We start from the raw sequence: 22250 nt of genomic DNA, 5'->3' as shown, positions 1-22250 counted from the left end.
AATCATGCTTCCAAAAACTGGTAAACTAAAGCTGGGGGTGTCCAGAGTGAGTAAGATACCTTGTACGGGAGGAGGGGTATGCACAATCGTGAAATTATCCTCAGGAGCCACCATGCTTTTAAATTCAGACTCTCCCACAGGAGGGTGACAAACCAGGATCCTACAGGTGTAAACGCAGCGCTTTCGTGCATCCAAAGTACTCCAATACACCCGGGAACACCTGGATAGGAAGGCAGGCGATGTCACTTAACCTTCCTTAAGACACTATAGAGTCATTTTTAGGCTTTTAAGAATACCGGTAGTCAGTTCATTATAGTCTGAAAACCACCATAATTATGATTCAGAAATATATTCTTCCTTAGCTTTCTTCTATTGGATTTTCATCCATTTTGGCAGCATTTTAGGTCACTGTAGTTATAGAAAACTCTAGCCTTTTTTTTTGGTTAACTATAATCAAGTGGGATATTCAAGACAAATGTCATTTAATTATCAGTTGGCAAGTTACGTTGTGTGCACCCTTTATAGCCATTCACCATAGCTGCTATTGCGGCATTTGCAGAAACGACTTCTTTCCGATCTTATGGTTAGGGCTTATCGCACCACTGTTACTTTGGCGTGTGCTTCACAGCATGAAAATGCATGTGTGCAGTGCATAAATATTTTTTTATTGTCCTGGAGTGGGGGGAGTTTTGTTTGTTGTCTTTAATAGTGGAGGCAAATGTAGAAAATTTTAATTCTCTGAGGCAATCAGTAAAAAAAAAGAAAAGGATAACGTAAAGTAAGGATAACGATGGAAATGGTACCATTTAAATACATGTAAACTGTACTGTCAATTAAATGTACTGGGTATTGTTGTTTTTAATACAAACATAAAAAAAGAAAATTGCATTCCAATCCTTTTCTGAGTGAAGACCTAAACTGAAATCAGTATAATCTAATTGAAAAAAAAAAAAATAATAATAATAATAATAAATAAAATAAAATAAATAAATACATTAAAAACTTACTGGTATCCGATGGGAAAGAGTTTGCGTTCAGAGTCTGAGAGGTCAGTCAGAATGCCCAAACAGTCAATGGTCATGGAGCCTACAGGAATGGTATAAAAAAAAGTTGCAATCAGACATGAAGCAATGATTCACTAACAGAGTTCGAGAAAGATTCCCTGGCACTGCTTCACACTACCTATCATCATGTGGACATTTTCAGGCTCCAGTCCTGCCAACCATTTCCTCTTTACACCGATTCCCTCCAGATCAACTAGCACCCTGCGGGTCACCTCAAAGCCAGACACCACCTGGGGGTAAGGAACAATTTAAAAAAATCATTGCAGTGCTTGACTGCATGAATGAGTCAGTTATGTGCAGTATGTACTTTTGTATTATATTGTATGGAATTATCTGCGGTATAATGAGTCATTGAGGTTCTTACTTCTCCCTTAATTAGGTCCTTGTGCTTGGAACAATAGACTTTCTTGTCTTCCAGAAAGACGCAGTGGCCCTGGCGGGCACACATGAAGTGGTAGTTACTGGTGCAGGAGGTGAAGCAGCAACCGACTGTGGCTCCTGGCTTCTGACACATCTCGCAGCACTGTGAAGAAGGACATGAGGGGAAATGAACACTACATAAAGGCTTTGAGAGAAATGCCATAATTATATATCACTTAATAAGATACACCTGCATTATCTAATGAGATCAGAAAATTCTCCCTCCTGGTGTCTTACTTAAACCTTTTTTTTTATATATATATATATAAAATATTCATCTTATCTCCTTATATAATCTTTAATGTTTATTTGAATTTGGAACAGTTGTTCTCAAACTGTTACTACCTAAAAAAATACTTACCACTTCCAGTACCAACAACATTAAAATATTAAAAACTATAGTAAAATAATGATTCAATTAAAATGTACTGCACATACAGTTTAAATACTAATATACAGAACAAAAAGTTAAATTCAACTGAGCAAGGTGTCAGCATGTTACGGTGCAGTTTCACACTGTGCATAGTACAACCAAATGATTTAATATTATCTAACTTGGGGGCGGAGACTGCCTTGTGTCTTACCAGCCGTTTCCCCCTGAGAACAGCCATGTGTACATTTTTCAGGGAGCCATCTTCGTCCTCAAAGACCTCCACTGACCACAGTGCACAGTTGACATGTGTCCACTCGTTCTGTCCGATGTACAGCAACCTGCCACCCTCCTGGATTATACACACGTGTCACATATGACACAGTTTTAGCATTATGCATGTTCCGAATGCGGATGCAATTGATTACTCACGTTTGTGTTCTCGTCTCCGTATTTTAAACACAGTGCACATTGCCTGTTATCGCTAACCCCTGGTGGAGGAGGACACTCTGGGCTGTCTTCACAATCTGGAGAGAAAACAAGTAACATTGAGGTCATGGCAATTAAAGAAGCACCAGAACAACTGTTTTTTCCCCAGCGCTATCCCCTGTGGCTTAAACAGAGATTAGTCGTATTTGCGATTTTTCCCGATCCCAGAAGCACCACTTTCTTGTCTATTCTTAGCTTATATTTAACTCATCAAATTCATGTTTACAGTTTATGAATTTTCAACAGTAAGGCTGGCAGTTTTTGTATTTAATTCAGCAGACAGCTGTCCAAATGAGAGACAAAATGTCCTTTCTTGCTTCAAGATGTTAATTTGTCATTCAACACAGTATCACTGCCATTAGAATTAGCCTAACATACAAAATCAAAAAAAAAGAAAGAAAAACGAAAACAAATAAAAAAGAGCAATGATGATGATATTACCGAATGAACAATACTGAGCTATTTAAAAAAAAAAAAAGAAGAAGAAGAAAAAAAAATCATTAGCCTAACATAAGTCTGGAATCTGCTAGCATACAAAGGAAACGTCATAAATAAGCCAATGCAAATTCTTAGCATCAACCGTTACTATAGCATAAACACAGCAGTAAGACATACAATTTAAACATATGACAATACTCACAGGCATACAGTATATTATCCCGGGAATCAATTGTAACTGCTGGAGTTTAACTTTCGCTTAAGTTTAGTTTGCGGACTGTCACGGACATCCGTCAATTTTGTTCAGATTTATTTTATGTGAGAGGTTTACAGTTGGGTAAGTGTGTGTGCCTCACCTGGTATAAGTGGAGGTAGTGGCGGTAGAGATGGAGGGAGTGATGGAGGGGCTGCTCGAGAGTCTGCTTCAGCTGGGATTTTTGGACAGGGGGCTGGAATGATGTTTTTGATGAGGTGGGGGTGCTCAGAGCGGGACAGCTCCAGTCTCTCCTGCCATTGGGCATAGTTGTGGTCCAGGGACGGGGGCAAAACAGCATTGGGAAGGAGACCACTGCTGAGGACAACAACACACACAAGAGAGTTAGCACGTTAATCCAACTGCCTCGAAATAAGAAGCCAAAAATAAATGTGGCAGAATTTTTGTTAATATTTCGGTAACAGTAAAAACTGCATTTATAACTTGTAGCTGAATGTTTTCATGTAAACATTCAATTAATTTTGATCATAATACTTTATAGTATACTATAAATTAGCATTCCATTGATCTTATTGTGAACACCACTGCTATTAACATATACCGAGAATTACCTTTAAAACTATTACTATATTAAAATTTTATTTAAATTAAAGATGTTAGCTTTTAATTACTTCTTTAGAAAACAAGATGATTTTCGATGCCACTACAAACACTTGATTTGTTCATTCTCTGCACTGTGTCAATTTGAAATAAGGTACAAAATAATATACTTTTTGTTAGATAGCTTTCAAATGATCACTTTATATTATAGAACTTTAAATACAGCTGTTACATTGGATCGCATTTTGTATCTCATGTTTAGTGTAACTAAATATAGAAAAAACACACACCAGTATAGTCAGTTTCTTGTTTTAAGACAATCTATTGCGCAATTACCAAATAAGAAAGTAGCCCTGCCTGCACCAATGTGCAACAGAAAAAGAAAAAAAAACTTTTTAAAGTTGATATTCAAAATATTACAATACAACTAACTAGATCAACTGAAACTTTAAATTAATTTGATATTTTCACGCCATTCTATTGTGCTATTATTGTTTGTTGAAAATGATAAAATTGAAGTGTGTAAAACTGTCACATAAATAAATCAATTTGATCAGAATAATCAAAATTAACTGTTTTGGAAAAGAGCTCCTTGTGTACTGCAACCCAATCTTTGGGTTTCCTCACAGAGCAATATAAAGTTTCCTGAATAGAAAGTGAGCAATGACACCATCAATGAAACACATGCAGTCTGGATTCTATTTAAAAACCAACCAAGTCATTAAAGCGAGCTACTGGATCCACGTGATGGGCCATTTGTTCCTTGGTACACAACTTGACAAAGTGAACCACAAGAAGACCACAAATATGAGTCTTAAAGTGCCACGTGACACTGTTACAGTTCGTCTCTCAATAAAGCCTGCAAACCAGGCAAAGCATATAATAAATAATAAATGGCCTGGGAAAGCTGATAGCTCCAAGGAGAGCACTGCTGAGTGCTGGCGATTAAGCGAGAATGTGTGAATGAGTGTGTGTGTGTGTAGCAAGTACAACTCCAGCGCTTGCTGGCATCGTATGGCTTCACGTGGCATGAATATTCATTCTTGAAACCTATCGTCTCTACAAAGAGCATCATTAATTCAATACAACCATTTCATTAGGAATTCTTAGAGTGAGAGTCATCTTCAGCAGCTGCTCTACTCCATCAATACGTTCAAGTTTAAACGGCCCATAATCTGGAAAAATCAGACTCGGTCCGTAGTAGGCATAATGGGGATTTATTCGATTGATCCTCCCGTGTAGGTTTATTCACTCTAATCAATAAAGAACTTCAACATAAATTCAGAGGGCAATCATTCATTCATTAACTCGACTAAATCTCTCTGGCAGACTATCTGTCAATCAAACCACTCAAATTAACATCCACATCAATACCTCTTATCATCTAAAAAGTCTACAGACCACTGTTAAAATGACAGCATTTTAGATATTACAAAAAATGCCAGAAAAATCATTTCAAAACTTGTTCCACCGATAAATCATTTGAAATTTGTTTTGATTATTTTGGAGAGGGAAATAAAACTAAACTGAGAAAATGTGGTTGCACAAGTATGCACACCCTCTGATAATTGAGATGTTGCACCCCACAAATGATGCCGCCCTAAGCATTGTGCAAAATCTGTGTATCGGGAGCGGCGGCCCTGGGACTTCCATTTCTTAACAATATACTGTAAATGACAAAAATGCTGTTTTAGATATGGACAAAATATGTTTTCTTAACATTTTTGAATTTCACAATCCATTTCCCAATGCATGTACAAAAGATTCACTATCCTGACCCAACAACAAAGGGAGCAAGCAAACAACTAAATAACCACATACCGTGATTTTTGTTTTTGTTTTCTGTTTTTGCTTTTTTTGCAGTGCATAAAAATTACCATTTAAGGATTGCACAACACTGCTGAAGAGCAAACCAACATTAAGTACAACTTGCAAGTTATATGTATATATATATATATATATATATAAAACAGGAAGAACAAAAAAGCCATGTCTGCCAACTAGTGGTGACTGGTGATACTACAACTTAAAACTATAGTCAATGCATATTCACGGTTTGGGACCCACAAATACGCATATTGGTGGATTTTTTTCTTCTTTCAATATTTTGTTCTCCCAATCTTTTCCAATTAGCCCCCCCATATTTACCCCCAGTTTGTTATGGAAAGGATACAGTGAATGTTTATAAGCATTTTTTGAAGATTTTGGGGGGAGTTGTGGGTAAAATAATAATAATAATAATAATAATGTTATAATTTTTTTTAATAACGACTTACAAATGATCGCTTTCTTTCTTTTTCTTTTCTTTTCTTTTTTTGCTGGCATATAGGAAGGAACCACTGAAAAGTGAGGTTGGAGGCTGCATGTGGGACGCCAGTGACCAGTCGAGGCCTCTTGCCCAAAGTCAGCATGAATAGACTACAACTCACTCAACTCACTAATGAGGACGAGCAATAAAGAGGATGGATGGATATGATAACAATGAGGACATTTTTGGCTGTTAAATTGCCAAGTACTGTTACAAACAGATAACATTTTGAACCAGTTAAAAATGAAACGGTGATCTTCCTTCTGTGAACATTAAAAGGAATGCACCAGTGGGATACATTTCTATCTATTTGAGCACAGCAACGCAGGTACAAAGGGGGAAAATACACATCGAGGCTAGAAAGTGCCAATGGCTGTATCACTTCGTGCTAATCATTTCAGCATAATTCAAACATATGACACCAATGACAGTTCCTCTAAGGGGTTTGGGCCAAACTTTCTTATCTTCCCCTTGATTCCAATGACCTGTGAGCAACTTCCGTCTAACCATCAAAGCTGACCAGTGGGCACCTTAAATCCGTTTCACAGCGTAATCAATTTCATTACTTGTGACTCGGAGGTTTTCATCGCAGCGGTAGTCCAGTGAGATCTCCTTGTTTGGCCTATGCAGCTCATTTAGTCGATTCAGTTTTGACTTGAGGGCTCCAGTAGCTGAAACACTCGTCTTTCCTCTCAGCCTTTGTATTTATCTCAGAGGAGGTTGGCACACTCAACTAACACATTCTATAAATATTAGCTCGCCGCTTTCCGGCTGCCTCCCGCCGCCACACACGTGACGGTATAGCATCTCTTTCTCTTCACTTCTCCTCGGTAATTACAGACCTTCTCAGCAGAGAAGAGTTTTAAGGCTGCGCTCATATTACACGACTATTAGAACCTAAATTCCCCACAGTGAAACTGGAAAACACAAGGGACAGCCATTCCGAGGAAATTATTTGAAAGCCTTCAGAAATTATTTCATTATTTGACAGTACAAACAGCCAAAGATGGTTATGATACTAAATGATTGCAACTTGTAGCTGATACTCACTTGGCGCAGACTTTTGGTCTTTCCCAGAAGCGGGAATCTTTCGCTTTGAACCAGGAAAAGTTTCGGTCCATTTGCTGAAACAGAACATTCAACAGTGAGGATTCCATGACTTAATACTTAGAGCTTTGCGTAGAATATAAATGAATAAATGTTACATTATGATGTGATTCATTTAAATTTACAGTATATCATGCATCACAAGAAAGTCTTGTTTGAACTGTTGTGCTGCAGTCATGCTTACCCGGATAAAGTAAGACTTGACCATGCTGTTGGCCTTCCTGCTCTCCGGATGACCGCCGTCACTGTTGATTGCAGTCTGAATGATTCGTGCGATGTCATCACTGAATGCCAGCTGGAAGAAAGGATGGACACCGCCTTTACTTAAGAGTTGAATTCATTGTGTAACCATGCTCAAAACCTTTGATAATTTTTCTCATTGAAATAAATGGAAGTTCTGTTTGTGTGTGTTTTTTTTTTTTAAAGAAAAATAATGAAACCATTTGTGCATGATGATTTCGTGGATTTATTATGTGGCCACCAGGGGGTAGTATAATGCACGTATACATATATACATGAAGAAGACAGTCACAAGTGCTCAGTAAACTACAGTATAATATAGCAGTTGTTTTTTGCAGATGATAAAGCCTGATAATATTGTTCTATTGTCTTTCTTGTAGCTAATTTAGCTAATTTTGTTGTTAAGTTTGCTGCCATTTGAAATGCTTGAAAAAAAATCTCATTTTGTGTGTAACTCAAAACTGAAAATCGGCTAAGCAACAGTTCCTGTCTAAATTTAAAAAAATAAAAATAACTTAGGTTAGAGCACTTTTAAGCACTTAATTTGCTCTTTACAAATATTGAAAAATTACAGAATCTTTTTGTACTTCACATTGAGTGAAGTGGCCAGGAAGTTAGAGTGGTTTCAAATTAATGTATGTTGTATAGAACCCTGTGTGGCCTCTAATAATGTGTACAAAAACACACAAGCCTTCACTCGTATCTTTAAAACACACAAAAAAATAACATACATACCACAGACTTATAGCAGCCCTTATGCATCTTCTTCTCCACAGACTCCAGGTCTGCAGGGAAATCACTAAGAGCTCCAGGGGCGGTTTCAGTCAGGACTGGAGGGTCCGGGCCTTCGGGGGAGCGACGAGATGGAAGGCTCTCTTCAGTCTCGGGGTTCAGCTCCGGAGGTTTCACCACCTACCCCAAAGAGTAAGAGTTGCGTTTTGAGAATAGAAAATCAAAGTTTGCTTGGATGGCACCCACTTTGTAATGGGCCCTACTGCCACCTACAGGACTGGAGTGGAACAGTATAATTTTGAAACTAACAAGTCTTTTGTTGTTGTTGTTTATCACACAAATGCACAATCTGCGTTCCAAACCTGTCTGTAACGGAGCAGGTGAGCGGAGGTGCGCGAGTTGAGCAGTGCAGTGAGGATGTGGCGAATGCGGCCCTGGAGCTCCCCTTCCAGCGCCGTCCGCCACTCAGCCGGCTGGCGGTCTGTGCATTTGGTACACGTGTAGGCAACACTCTCTGGCAGCTTTGACAGCAGCTCGTGCATTTCATCTGGGGGAGAACAGGAGATGACGGGTCAATATCTTGCGCATTATTGGCCTCATCATCTTTAAACAGCTCATCAATATGACAACCATTGCGGTGCAGCCTGTCAGCATACTCGTGCCAGCGCTGACAAGTGACAGCGCAAAGGGAGGTGTGACAAGCGTGAGAATCTACAATAACCAACGTACAAACTTCCATCTGGCCTTTTTGGGTTCTATACCAACCTGTCAGGCTCTCACACTTGGCATGAACCCAACGGCTGCAGCGTCCACACTGCATCGTTTTGCTGTCGTGGTCCTCATCATTGTAGCACTTATTGCAAAGTGGGCAAGGGTTCCCTATGATGAGGGATAAAAAGTGAGAATATTTGTAATCAAATGTCAGCTTTTTCTCACCTCAACCTGCAAGATGTCAAAGAGCAGTTTGTCCTCCACTCTTAGCTGTTGTTAAGATGTTAATTATAGTTTTGGATAAGCAGGATGTTATTACTAATGCTTAATATGACTTTCCATTAAAACTAAATTTAACGCATCTTAGTGTTTCCAGAGTTACCATTATTTTCTTCATTTATGGTTCTTGTGCAAACAGCCCTTCTTGTTACTCAAACGGTCAATTCTGTAGGATTGGTGCTTAATGGTTTGGTTTGGTGGTTTGTTCCTTATATAGTCACAAAACACAATATTATGTGGGTCTGGAATGAACAGTAAAAATACTCTCAAAAAGCTGGCAAAATGGAGAATTCAGTTTTAAAAATGTCTGGCAGTAAATGATTTTATAAGGCTTGTTATTGTGTTTGTATTTACTGTTATATGTACATGAATCAATTTAAAAAATATATATTTACTGCTCATATCGGTAAGACGATTCAACAAGTGAATTTCACAGCTACTGTGTGCTGACTCACCTTTAGCAAAGAGTTTGGCACAGTCGTGACACATGGAAAAGTCATGTGACCACTGGGCATCCCAGGACTTCCCGGGTTTGGTGGCTCCACAACGTTTACAGCACACACACTTGGTACAAATCTGGAAAAACAAACAAGCATAAAAAAGTTGGGGAATGGGGACTATATTGCTCAAACAAGCAGGCAGTTGTGTTAAGAACATTCAAGGTGTTAAAGTGACACTGTGGCAAAAGTGTCATGTTTTCATAGTTGCTGTGTGGGAGAAAGAAGAAGGTGGATGGATGTGACACAAGTGTGCCAGAGGTGGAAACATCATGTGTGAACAAAAGGTTGGGAAAAGGACTAGCTGGGAGAGGTTTGGTGCAAGAATACACACATAAAGATTAGAAGGTGTGTGTAGGAAGGCGTCGTCATCATACCCAGACTTTCTTCTTTTTGGTGGGTCTTGCAGGGTGGTTGGGACCCAGGCACTCCGGGTGATAGCTGTTATGGCACTTATCACACTCCAGCAGCTGCTGCTATGAGACCAGGATAAGATAAGATCATGTAAATATCAAGCATGGTGTCATTGTACACGGATAATAATCAAACCATGCGCTCAGAACATGCTGCATGCATGTTATTTTGGTGACTCCAAGAGCTAAATTGAAGTCGGTAGGTTCGAGACCAGGGATTGGTAGCATAGATAACGGAGAGGCCACAATTTTTTGGGAGCTGTATCCAGATGCATGACAAAAATGCCATTTTCAAAATATGTCCTCTTAATATATTTAATTCTTCATCTAACATTTCTCAATGCATGTATACAAAAAAAATCCAGCCTTCAACAACAAAGAGTAGAACAATCAAAAACTATTTTCTTTTCCACAAAACAAAATCACTCAAATTTTTTATATTATCATATGACATGATTAAATAAATAAATAAAACTGTTATTTTAATATTAATGGGAGCTTCTAAGTTTGCCCTGCATATCATTCCAAATCAGCAAAACATTATTAGGGCTACTAAAGTAAGACCCAGTTCAAATGCAAGTAAGCCATGTCTGCCATCTAGTGGTGAATGGTGATATTACAGCTAAAAACTATACAGTGGAACCCGGTTATTCACCGGGGGATAGGGAACAGGCTGACCCACAAATAGCAAAAATCTGCATATAATTGACGCTCACTGAAATGCAGTGAGGAAAATGTTTCTTTAGTAAACCCAAAAAATCATTCAAAACCAAACATGTATTTCAGGGGATGATACTGATTTTAGTAAGGAGTGGGTCTGTGAAGCCTTTTGAGATGTAATTGTGATTAAGGGCTACACAAATAAACTTGACTTAATCGGCTGATTGTTAAGATTTTTGTCTATTGTAAGCAAAGTGGATCTTGTGGGGGTTTTTTTTGTGTTTCTTTGTGTCTGGTCAAAAATAATTGATTGTTTCAATAATAATTCTCTTTTTGAGTGACACAATCAGATTTTCTTTAAAGCATTTAAGTAACCGTATATTTATTATTGATTGGAGCTCACAGCGATGCACAATACTGAGAGTTTCCTAATGCGGTAGTTTGGTAACCTCAGGCAGCCATATCCGAGTCACAATACTACAAACACTAGACTACAATTACAGAGAAAATCATTGGCAATTGCTTCGAGAGATGTCTAGCTCAGAAACACATGTGTTCAGAAGTGTATTAGGCAGGATTTATATTACCTTGGAGCTCCCATTTTCAGGGAGTTGATTTATCTGCAGCAGTTTGATACGCCAGTGGCCTCGCCAGGAGCTTTCAAGCCACACTTTGCTCTGTACTCGTGTAGAGGAGCCAGAAATGGAAGCCAATCAAAGTAATAAATAACTTAACGCCCTTTCGGCGGAGATTTGTTCCAAACAACTCGGAGCGTTAAAAAAATCTATTTGCCAAGCGGACCTCCGATGAGCAGATCAATCATATCCGTGTTGCTTATCAACTTGTACTAACAGGTTAAAACAATGCAACAAGTGTTTGACTTCCTTGTGTAAATCAAATGTGTATACATCCACATTATGTAAAAACTAAACTGTAATGACAACCATGTGTGGTTAACACCATGTGCAGCCTGCACGGGATTTGAATTCAATAATAAAAAATCAGGGCACGAATCCATAAAGCTGATGAATGGCAGTTTGCGTGTGTAACGCCAGGAAGCGTCTCTCTAGGGAAGATTCTGTAGCCTTTTGACACGCTGTCATTCTCGATTGAGCTTCTTTTGTGCTCAGCCCAAAAAATTATCCATACTGTACTGAATGGCTCACATTAGTTTTCTGGTGCTGGCGCCCGCAGGCCTGGCAAAAGCGACATCGGCGACAACACCAGTTTTCAAACTGCTCCTGGAGGGGACGCTCTGACTCCCCCAGGCAAAAGAGATGGAACGGTTCGCAGCATACCTGGCAAAAAACAAACTAGAGAGACAGAAAAGAAGCAGCACATTTAGTTTTAATGCACCAACAACATTATCGGAGATTCTCACCACCAGCTTGACAGGCAAATTGAAACTTGGTAGTTTTTGGCATGAAGCTGGTAGGAAATATATATTTTTTCAAAGTGGAAGTCAACCGCACCCCCCAAAAAAATTGTTGACAATAATATGTTCTATGCAGCCCCACTAGTCTAAATACGGTATTCTGCAGTTTTGATCAATTTTGCCACTTGCTGTCGAGTGAAAATGACATCGCAGTTGCTCAGGTCTCAGGTAACAACCAATCACAACTCAGTTTCAGAAAACAGGTGAGCGGTGATTGGTCATAGCCTGAGCCGCTAGCAACTGTGATATCATCTTCAGTTGATAGCAAGTGACAAAATGGCCGCCCCCTGAGATGGATAAAAATGGCTGGATTGTGCTGCATAACTCATATTCCACAAATGTAATATTATTCAGAATGTCATGTTTAGACTAGTGAGGTCATGTGTAACATATTAGATATTGTCAAGAAATGTTTAAGGTTGACTTCCTCTTTAAACAGTAATTCAGATCTATTAGGACAGTGCTTTTCAAAATCGGGGTACGTGAAGGCACTCCACGGGTACTTGAAATTTAAAAATATATGTAAAAAGTATATGTAAATAATTCTATTAAAATACAGAAATTCATTCAATACCATGAATTTTATATTCAGTAGGCTATTCAATTTCAGTGTCCTAAAAACCCAGCATCTCCCCCATACCAGAATGGTTTGACCCAACTCGTCTTATGCCACCTGTCAATCTTGAAAACTTTATTAAAATTTCTATTAAGTAGTTCTTTTTGAGAACAGAGCTTTACTGTACTATGACCCCAAAAGATGACCCTTTATGTTGACAAGAATTGATATGTGCACAATTATTTAATTATTTTAGTTATATCTTTTTATTTCCAAATAGTTCAAGAAACCACATAAAGACAAATACAGTTCCAAAGTTTAATAAATCGGGCCATGATAGCACAGCACTGGATTTTATTATTTTATTTCTTTCCTCAATCAGAAATGTTTTGCGCTGGCTTGGGGGTACTTGGCAGAAAAAATATTTCACAGGGGGTATATGTCACTGAAAAAAGGTTGAGAACCACTGTATTAGGAAACAAATGTATTTCAAATATCAATTTCTTTACCTCAACATTTCCACTGCTTGCACACAAGAAGCAGAGCACCCTGGGCGTGACAGGCACAGAAGTGAGCTGGCTGAGGCCACCCGCCTCCCACACCTTGTCCACATCATGGTCCCTCTTGAAATCAACTCTGATTCGATGCACTCCGTCGCAGGGCGCCGTGGACTTCGCTTGGCCCCTAGTCGAGGGAGTGCCCAGCCAGTTTAAAGTACAGCTGCCGGGGGATTTAGTGGTCAGCGTCTTCTCGGGTTCATCAGGAAAGAGAAGAAAGGTACAAGCGCAGTGAATGATTTGCTTTTTACAGCGAGCGTCACCTGTTAAGGGTTTCGGTTTGGAGCCGTGTAGGAATGAGAACGGCAATTTAATAACAAATCTCCATCGGTCATCATAAACAGCTTCCATAATTAAAAACATGGATCCAAACCAAACATCTTGTGCATACATTTCATTTTGCACCCGAATGAGGGCATCAGTAAGAATTAAGGAGAATACAGTGACTCCATTCACTTTTTCAGTCTGTGGAAATTTTGACCTGCACCGTGGTTAATCCCACTTAAGGGGTGCTTGAGCCTCTAATTATGTATAACAAACATTTAGCTTCATCAACCACTAAACATAGCGTGACAAAAGGTCCAACTTTCCTACCTTGTCTTTTGGTTTCTGTTGAGGAGATGGAAGAACAGAGCGAGAAGTTGACTTCTTCGGCTGCTTTGGGTCAACTAAGAAAAACATAAAATATGGGGTCAGTCGTTTGAATTTAACATTGCTTTATCACACTCCTACAGTCATTATCGCTTTTATGGTGCCAAAAGCAACACAAGGTAACAACAAGGTACAACTTGTAGTACATGGTCAGCCTGGCATCCGGCGCCACAAACTTGTAACATATAGTTTGAGGACGTAAAGATATGACAAAAATGAATAAGCTTTAGTTTGGACGCGAGTTTACAGTTTTCACTTTGCTGATGAGTTTTATGCAATGTAATTATTGTGGAAAACAGACTGCCCCCAAGCCAAGGCGGTCCTGTATGCTGATAAAAACCACAAAAAAAAAAAGCCAAAATGCATCGCCAGTCTCTTACTTGTATCTGACGCTGCTATTGTCGAGCTCTGCTGTTGCGGTGATTGCTGCTGAGTCTTCTTCTTGGGTTTGCTTAATGGAATCCTGGGTGAGGCGTCTGTCCTCGCGGGTGCCTGACCGCTCGGCGGCCCCTGCGGCTGTAGGGACGGCTGAGGATGAGATGGCATAGGCGGGGAAGGGGCGGGGGAATTCTGAGCCGAGGATGAGGAAGAGGAAGATGAGGAGGATGAGGAGGATGACGAGCTGGACGAGGAGGGTGATGAGGAAGAGGAGGAGGACGACGATGCTGGCTGCTGCTCTTTCTTGCTGCTTGAGACAGAAGGTTGCTTGGGTTCAGGAGAGTGGGCCTGGGCTGTGAATGTGCTGGTGGTTTGTGGGGATTCGTCCGCAGAGGGAGAAGATGACAGAGCTGGAGATGATAATTGTGGTGGTGACTGCTCTTTTGACTTCTCATCACCCGGGTTGGGAGGAGGAATTTCACTCTTTTTGTGAGGAGGTTCCTCCTTTGGCGGTGCAGTAGCAGGCTTAGTGCCAGACTCCAAGTTTTGTCCTTTAACTGGATTGAGACCCTCCTTCCTCTCGGCTAACCTGTTCTTCTTCTTGTCCTTCTTAGCTTTGCCTTGCTTCTGAAGAAACAGCTTTGAGGGCATCCACTGCAAGTTCTGACACTTCCTCATCCTGTAGACAGACAGGACAGGACAGGACGGGACAGTAAACGACTTTTCATTTCTAATACAGTAGAACCTCGGAATTTGAACGTCTCGGAACTCGTACAAATCGGACTTCAACCAAAAAAATCTAAGTAAAAAATGCCTCTGAGCTTGAACTCATTTTCGGAGTTCGAACATTCAAGCAATGCAAGCTAAGCCGAACGTACCTTGAAAAGAGGTAGCCGAGCGAAGCTGAGCAATGCAAAATGCTCACTGCTCATTTCCAGTCAGATCATTAATACTCCCGGAGGTGCTCCATACTTGCGATGACATTTTGATTTTTCCCGACAATTTTTTTCGCCATGGGCCCAGTGGCAGCAAAGAAAAACATACAGTGCTACGAACCACAGTGGAATTAGGAAGGAGATTATCGCGCTGTGGTAACTACCGTGACTACTTCTGTAAATACTGGCACGAGGACCCCTCCTTAGCTGTTCAACAACGTGCCTGACGTTAAACAACGCACGCAAGGACCACTTAGTAGTCTAACAATATGCCCAATGTAAAATACACAAACTCAGCACTGAACTAAAGCAAGCATTAACATAGCATTTATCATCCACTGATGCCATCACACCACAACAAAAAAGGTAAGGTATATTTTTATTGTTTTAATACTGTAACAAATGTAAATGTAAAAAACTTAATTAGAATTAAAATGTTCTGTTTTTGGAGCTTGGGAACGGATTAATTGCATTTACATTATTTCCTAGAGGGAAAAATGTTTCGGAGGTTGAACAATTCGCAGGAACGAATTATGTTCAAACTCTGAGGTACCACTGTATATTGCATTGTTTGACGAATTAAATTGATATATAGTGAGATTCAAGGCTTCCTGATAAATAACCTACACTATCAGATTCAGTACTCAAAAAAAATTATCAGATACTGTATGCACAGAGAGTGCATAACCTGAGAGTTGTCGTGGCGGCCACTAACCGGCAAGAACAGAGTTTTGCAAGCCCCATTGCCCACTCCACATTCACAACTGTGGTGAGTCATATTTCCCTAGATGGCCCAGATTAGCCAATAATTAGCTGTTCATACCTTGTATTTTGTATTTTGCAACTCATAACAGGGGTTGTTCATTGTTATGAGGCCAAACTGTGATCTGTCTCTTGAAGTACATGTTTCCATGTTGAACTAATTTGCAATTTGCCGTTGTTTATGTGTTGGGCAAATGAAACTGTTGCTGGTTTCTGTGTCAGTTTCGCTGTATTTTCACCTGTTTGTCAAGTAATGCATCCTGGCTTACTGTTCAGTGCAGCCGCCTTTTTGGTTACTGTAGCAGTCATGTAATGGCTGCGTGGGCTGTATTAAGGTGCACTTTGTGAATGAAAGTGAATGTGTTTATTTCTTTCAGTGCATTATTCTAAAACAGATTACAAGGGGAATTTACATTTGGAATGGAATCCTATAGTCAACAAATTATATGATCATAGTTGCACTGATTCATTTCATTACTTTGATTGATGTTGTCCAGTGTTATCATGTAGTAATGACAAGATGTCACTCTAAATTGCACCATTGCAAGCCATATTGGCATTGTCAGGTATCAGTACTGTGTATTGGCAAGCACGGAAGTGTAAATACTCCATCTGGAAAAAGTGGTATTTGTGCATTCCTATAAATAACACTACTACTAAGACTTACTTGCAGCACTGTTTTTTGATGTTCCGTCCCCCAAACTTGGGCTTATCGAGACAGTTGGTACAGATCCCACAATCTTCAGGAACCTGGCAACCTGAACACTGGCCACAGCGTCGTGACCGCCGACCCTTTTTGGGAGGAGCTTCTTGAACAGCCTTTTGCCGTGTCTCCCGTGGCTTTATGGGCGGGGATTGAGGCTCGGCTTCCTCTGAGCCTGCTACTGATGACTTGTCTGAAGATGGGAAAAATAGACATCTTTAAATGGACCACAATAAAAGCAAAAACGTTCAAATGTTCTTGGCTCGAGGCTCATCAACTAATTGACACAAACCACTCATCCAAATAGTCACATTCTCAAAAGGTAACCAACTTTGTGTTGGCCTACTTTTGGCACGTCACTGCTTTGATTATGTTATGCAACAACATTTAATTCAATCATGAGTTGTTGGGTTTTTTGTTTTGTTTTTAACTCTCGAATTCATGATCTGCAATTTTTAGTTCCAATCTCTTTTCATACATTTTGCATAATGATCATTTTTTAAATTTGGATTCAACTGAATGTTTCAGTAATCGATTTTACTGTGACCGCCCATCCTCCTGTTGCTACTGAAGAAATGAGAATGCTCCTCACTGCCTAAGATAGATTATTGTTTTGCCTGCTGAAACATTTTTGGGCTGAGCAAACCTAAAAGCCACAAAAGGTGAACTATTTCCCAAGTTTTCCTCACCATCATTCCCCATGGAAGACAGGATCTTCTCCCTCTCCTCCCAGGGCAAGGCACTAAGTGTGGGCATGTCATCAGGGAACACTGCACGATTACGACCAAGAGCTACAGCTGCACGACGACACACATGCTTGATGCGTGGACTGTGTACAGAGGTCTCTGAGGAATCACTTTCTTGACCCTGAAGTAGAACATATTATAGTTAGTTACACTCTGTTCATAAAGACATCCATCGCTGCTCGTTTCAATGGAACAATGCTGCAAATGCAAAGTCAAGTTTAACTCTCTAAGATGGCCCAATGCTTGTATGAGTGCAATGATCGCCTATGCCCAACTAATCAACAGATTAGTTGAAGAAGAACAGAGGGAAGGTCTTTTCAAAGGATTGCTTTCAAAATCACAGGCTGTGCTGCTTCGTGCATAATGTATGAAGCTAACAGAATTCCCCTCAAGCAACACCATCTTTGGGACTTTCCTATAATCAAGTTTCGCTTTAAGTACAAATGCAGATTTCTATTTATATATTTAAAAAAAACACTTGCTTATAGCTGCATGGGACATGTTGTATGTGTATGAAAACTGACCTGGACCTTGGTTTGGTCTGTAGGCTTTAGCTTGCTCTTCTTGATCTCAAAGAGCTGGGCTTTGGCCTTCCTTAGAAGTCCAACAACCCGTTTGTCGGCTGCAGGTTGTTTCTCCGCTTGTTCCAACACTGATCCAAGCGAGGAGACCGGGAGATGTTGTTTGCCTGGCTGCCCTGCAAGGCTCGCTGCCTGCTGGCTGGGAGCACTTTGTTTCTCTTCCTCCTTTTCCCCGTCCTCCACATCCGCGCCTTTCTCGCTGGATCTCCCTTTCTTAGCCAAACGTTCCTTAGCAATTGAATTGGGAGCAGGGGCATGGAGACCACGCACCTCAGAGGCTGGAGTGTCTGTTACCGCATCAACTGACATTGATTTTCGTCTCCCTGGAGGCTTTTTTGGAGCAAGAGATAAAAGAGCATCTTCTGAGTCCCTCCCATCTATAAAGAGGCTGGAGGGCACAATAGGGGAGCCATCTGGAGTGGTAACCTTACTCCTTTTCTCCACATCTTTCCTCCCTTCCTTCTTATTTTCCTTTTCCCTGTATTTCTCAGCATCCCTTTCTTTGTCCTTTGGAGCAGGCTCCTGGGGACCTGACATGCTTTTCTCTTTACTTCCTTTTCCAGCTCCCCGTCCTGTGTCCTGGTCACTAGAAGGAAATAGTGGGAAAAGGGGAGGAGCAGCAGATGATGCAGTTGATAAAGGAGGTGGCGGGTTTCCAGCTTGCCCTCTCCTGCTGTCAGGTATCCCCTGTGAGGTCAGACCCATGGAAACAGAGAAGTTGCCAAAAGGAGCAGGAGTTAAGGCACTAGTAGCTAGTGGCGTGGCAGAGCCCCCCGGCAAGCAGCTGGGGTTACTACTGGGGACCGAGTCAGACAGCACCGACTCAGAGGATCTTCTCCCCACAGACATGTGGCCCCCGATTTGACTGCTGCGCCTGGTCATTGAGTGGGAAGGAGAACGCGTTTGGCCACGTAACAATCCCGAGATCACTCGTCTCCTGCGGCGTGAGCTTCTGCTGGAGCTTGACGACTTCTGGTGGGGAGAAAGGGAACCCGGGCTGCTGCCAGAGGACGAATGCAGTGTTACCGACTCGAATATCCTATAGTGGGCTTCACTGGCCGTGAAACGCGGGGCGCGCAACAGCGGGCTACGCTTCGGGAGTGGCGCGTCAAAGCGGGATGACGAGGGATGCTGGTGGTGGCTGTGAGGGTGATGAGGGGCAAACAGGCGGGTCCCCGTTCCTGATCCGCCGCCTTGCGCGGGGAAGGCAACCGGAGCAGCCCCGCCTACACCGCTGACACCTTGAGGCAGCAGGCCAACATCCTGAGCAGTGAGAGGGGGAGGACGGAAGTTGTCAAAAATTGGTTTCCGAATGAGGCCCTCCTTGGCGTACTTGGCAGAGGAGAAATATTGGTATTCAGGGTGGGAGAAGGACGTCCAGCGGAAGGTAGGCTCTCTCAGAATGGAACGGCTTCTTTTGTCCGACATGTTGGACAGCACTGATGACCCAGACATGAATGGGGGGATTGGGTGTGGCAACCAGGGTGACTGAGAGTGGTGCTCACCAATGGCAGCCGTACTAGATGAGGCTGACTGAGAGGGCTGCGGTGGTGTGAGGAGAGGAGGAGGTGGAGGAGAAGATGAAGAAGACGCCGTAGATGAAACTTGTGAGTTTAGAAGTGTAGAAGAGGACATCAGGACTCCAGTAGGTGGGCTGATGATTGGCTTTTTGCCGCTGGCGGCTAGAGTCTCCCTCGTAGTCTGGCCTTGGGTCCCACGACTCACCCCCTGTCCTCTCCGGCCACGGCGACTCCTCTTGGATAAAACGCGCTCCGGCTCCGAAGGAGGTGAGGGAGGCTGGGAGCTGTGTAACAAGTTGGGCTCCCTCTCTCCCTGCGAGGATGGAAATTGTTCCTCAGGCTCCGACAGCGCTTGCGTGGCCTCGGAAGCCTGAGAGTCGCACGAGGAGTCGTCCAAAGTGGGGCTGCTGGATCTGGAAGACTCTGCAGAGGATAGCTGCGACGAATGCTGTGACACGGCACTTGAGCCGCAAGAAGCAGCGCTACTGCTGAATCGCCCATTGGCTGTGTTATCGGTATTGCTATTGAGCAGACTGTCAGTTGTTGATGGAGGGGCAGTGGCGGGTGCTGGAGGTGGAGGAGGGGGGAGGGAGTCAGTGGGAGCAGTAGTACCGGTGCTGGTGGTGGCCGCTGGAGTGGAGGCCACCGCCGGTGAGGGAGAGGAAGAGGTGGTGGAGGTAGGTTGGGTGGATATGGAAACTGATGAGCTTGGTGCTTCCAACCGTGCGATCTTCATATGGGGGGGCGGGGACACAAAGTTGCCTTCGTCCTCAATGAAGCGCTTTGGGGTTTTGATGATGCGAAGGGAGACGGTGCTGACCACAGGCATGATGAACTGTCTGATGTTCTTCAGCTGCGTCTTCCTAATACCAGCTTCAAAGGCGCCTGTCCCACCCACCGCAGCTACCTTCTCCATTCGTTTCTGCGCTCCTTTCTTAGCACGCTGCAGGAGCTGCTTAGCAATGGTCGCATCAGTGCGCTTAGACGGCGGGACAATCCTGACGGGCTTCCTGTGTCGAGGGCTTTTTCGGAGTCCTACCGCCCGATCTGGCATGGAAGGAGATGGCGAGGAGGGGAGATTGGAAGAGTCCTGGTCTTCCCCAGTATTCCCATGAGTCAGCATGGGCTGCTGTGGTTCTGAGCCTCTGTCCCCTCCCTTAAAGGCTTTATGCTTTCCTTCCCCACATTCAGTGGAGGTGGACAGCTGAGCCGCCGCGGCTGCCGCCGCCTCAGCTTTCAGACGCTCTGCTGAGGGTGGGCGTCCACGCCTGCGACGAGGCACACCAGGCAACGCCTTGAGCCGGGACTTGAATGATGTAAGTGAAGTTGCTCTCTTCAAGTTGGGAACTTTGGATTCACCCCGCCCACCTTGGGGTAGATTGGCATCATGCGACTGAGCAGAGCCGAGTGGTGCTTTCTTTGCACCTTTTCTGTCTCTGTCCTCCTCGGTGTCCACGCTGGACTCAGACCCAGCATGTCTACTGTCCTCCGCTGCCGCATGGCTGCCTGTACTCCAAGATTTCTTGGAACTTGATGACGGGGGGCGGCCTCTTCGCTTTTCCCCAGTGCCAGGTGGCCTTCCGGGTAGCCTTTTCACCTTCTCAGCTGGTCGTTCAGGACCTTCAGGTTTGGCCTGTGTGGGGGAGAGAAAGGAAGAGGGGGAAAGACGACCTGCAGGAGCAGCTTTTTGGGCAGTGAGGGCGCGCGGAGGACGTCCTCTTGGCTTCTTCTCTTGTACGGGTGGGCCTGCTGATAAATCCAAAGCACAATTTAAAGGGTAAATATTAGTCTTTATTATACTTCTTTCAAATCTGTCACAAACCCCAAAACAGGTTGCTACATCTTCTGAACTTACACATAACAACAGAAATTATTACCCTTGTAAACAATAGAGGTTTTTGTCATTTTTATGATGTGACATTTATTTTATGGGAAAATACTTCAAAGATAATCCAAAAACCATCTTGTAAAAATCCAGGTTGATATATCATAAACTGTACACAAACAAAGGGGAAAGACAGCCAAATAAACCAAACCTTCAAGGCAGAGGTAAAAAATAAAATTAAAATAAATAAATATATACATATATAAAAAGAGGTATCAGTACCTGAAGTGGTTGTTGATGGACTTGGTATTCTTTTTTGCTCAGTGCTTGTTCCAAATCCTCCAAACACTTCTTCCTAAAAAGAAACAAACAGCAGAAAGGCAGTTAAATACTTGGAATCCATCTGTGTACATATTTGTCAGATGTGCAACACTTGAGTCACTCTTGAGTAAGGCAAAGATCAGTTAGCCATTCAATGACTATAATGATAATTATGAAGATTTGACAGCTTTGATACTGCGCAATAGTAAACTGACTATCAATATGTGCTTAGTTGAATAAACAACGTGACAACATCCCAATGGGCTTCAGGAAATCGAGGTCAAAGTGACATTTTAAAGAGCAAACAATAAACCGATGGATTCATTAATGCTCACGGTGAGAGTGCAAACCACAGGGGAACAAATGAATTGCCAACATTCAGACTGCACTCAGTGACTAACACATAGCCAACTATGTCTGCAGGCTCCCAAAGGGGAGGCAGCCTCATGTTTAGGTACTTGGTCATAAATCATAAGTTATCTCAGCACAATCGAACGTCTCAATCGTGACTCAAGTGTCAAAGATATGACTGAATACATCAGACCTGATTTAATGATTCTGACAAGCTAGCATAATTAATATATAAGTGAGGCAGACAGGATGTCGGAAACTTCTTAGAAAGGCAGTCTTGTGAAAAGAAAATCGACTAAATTGGGAAACACTTTTTTAACTTACTGACCACAAAATTGTATAAGATAATGATAGTGCTCAATTCTGAAGACATATTCATTTAAGAAT

The 22250-nt window shown here is 42.1% G+C and overlaps 1 protein-coding gene across 4 annotated transcripts in view; it reads right to left on the bottom strand.

The window, feature by feature from the left end:
* kmt2a (lysine (K)-specific methyltransferase 2A) overlaps window positions 1-22250 on the bottom strand; it is a 52957-nt gene that overhangs the window by 18001 nt on the left and 12706 nt on the right. Inside the window, exons 2-23 of one of the 4 annotated variants that reach the window (XM_086079917.1) lie at window positions 21474-21546; window positions 17790-21115; window positions 17209-17386; window positions 16484-16712; window positions 14122-14798; window positions 13685-13758; window positions 13043-13279; window positions 11709-11855; window positions 9847-9945; window positions 9428-9548; window positions 8748-8861; window positions 8345-8529; window positions 7986-8162; window positions 7195-7305; window positions 6954-7027; window positions 3138-3352; window positions 2287-2381; window positions 2069-2206; window positions 1429-1587; window positions 1183-1294; window positions 1008-1086; window positions 60-220 (exon numbers count right to left, since the gene is read on the bottom strand). In XM_086079917.1, coding sequence (XP_085936043.1) covers window positions 60-220; window positions 1008-1086; window positions 1183-1294; window positions 1429-1587; window positions 2069-2206; window positions 2287-2381; window positions 3138-3352; window positions 6954-7027; window positions 7195-7305; window positions 7986-8162; window positions 8345-8529; window positions 8748-8861; window positions 9428-9548; window positions 9847-9945; window positions 11709-11855; window positions 13043-13279; window positions 13685-13758; window positions 14122-14798; window positions 16484-16712; window positions 17209-17386; window positions 17790-21115; window positions 21474-21546 — 6781 coding nt within the window. The remainder of the gene's footprint in view (window positions 1-59; window positions 221-1007; window positions 1087-1182; window positions 1295-1428; window positions 1588-2068; window positions 2207-2286; window positions 2382-3137; window positions 3353-6953; window positions 7028-7194; window positions 7306-7985; window positions 8163-8344; window positions 8530-8747; window positions 8862-9427; window positions 9549-9846; window positions 9946-11708; window positions 11856-13042; window positions 13280-13684; window positions 13759-14121; window positions 14799-16483; window positions 16713-17208; window positions 17387-17789; window positions 21116-21473; window positions 21547-22250) is intronic. The other 3 variants (XM_086079920.1, XM_086079918.1, XM_086079921.1) reach the window with 3 other exon arrangements.

This window comes from Leptonotus elevatus, chromosome 7, assembly GCF_054856555.1.
Source record: "Leptonotus elevatus isolate MCC_2025b chromosome 7, RoL_Lele_1.0, whole genome shotgun sequence".
Classification (NCBI taxonomy): domain Eukaryota; kingdom Metazoa; phylum Chordata; class Actinopteri; order Syngnathiformes; family Syngnathidae; genus Leptonotus; species Leptonotus elevatus.
The sequence above is the reverse complement of the archived record's forward strand: the minus strand, read 5'-3'. Positions and strand labels throughout refer to the sequence as shown.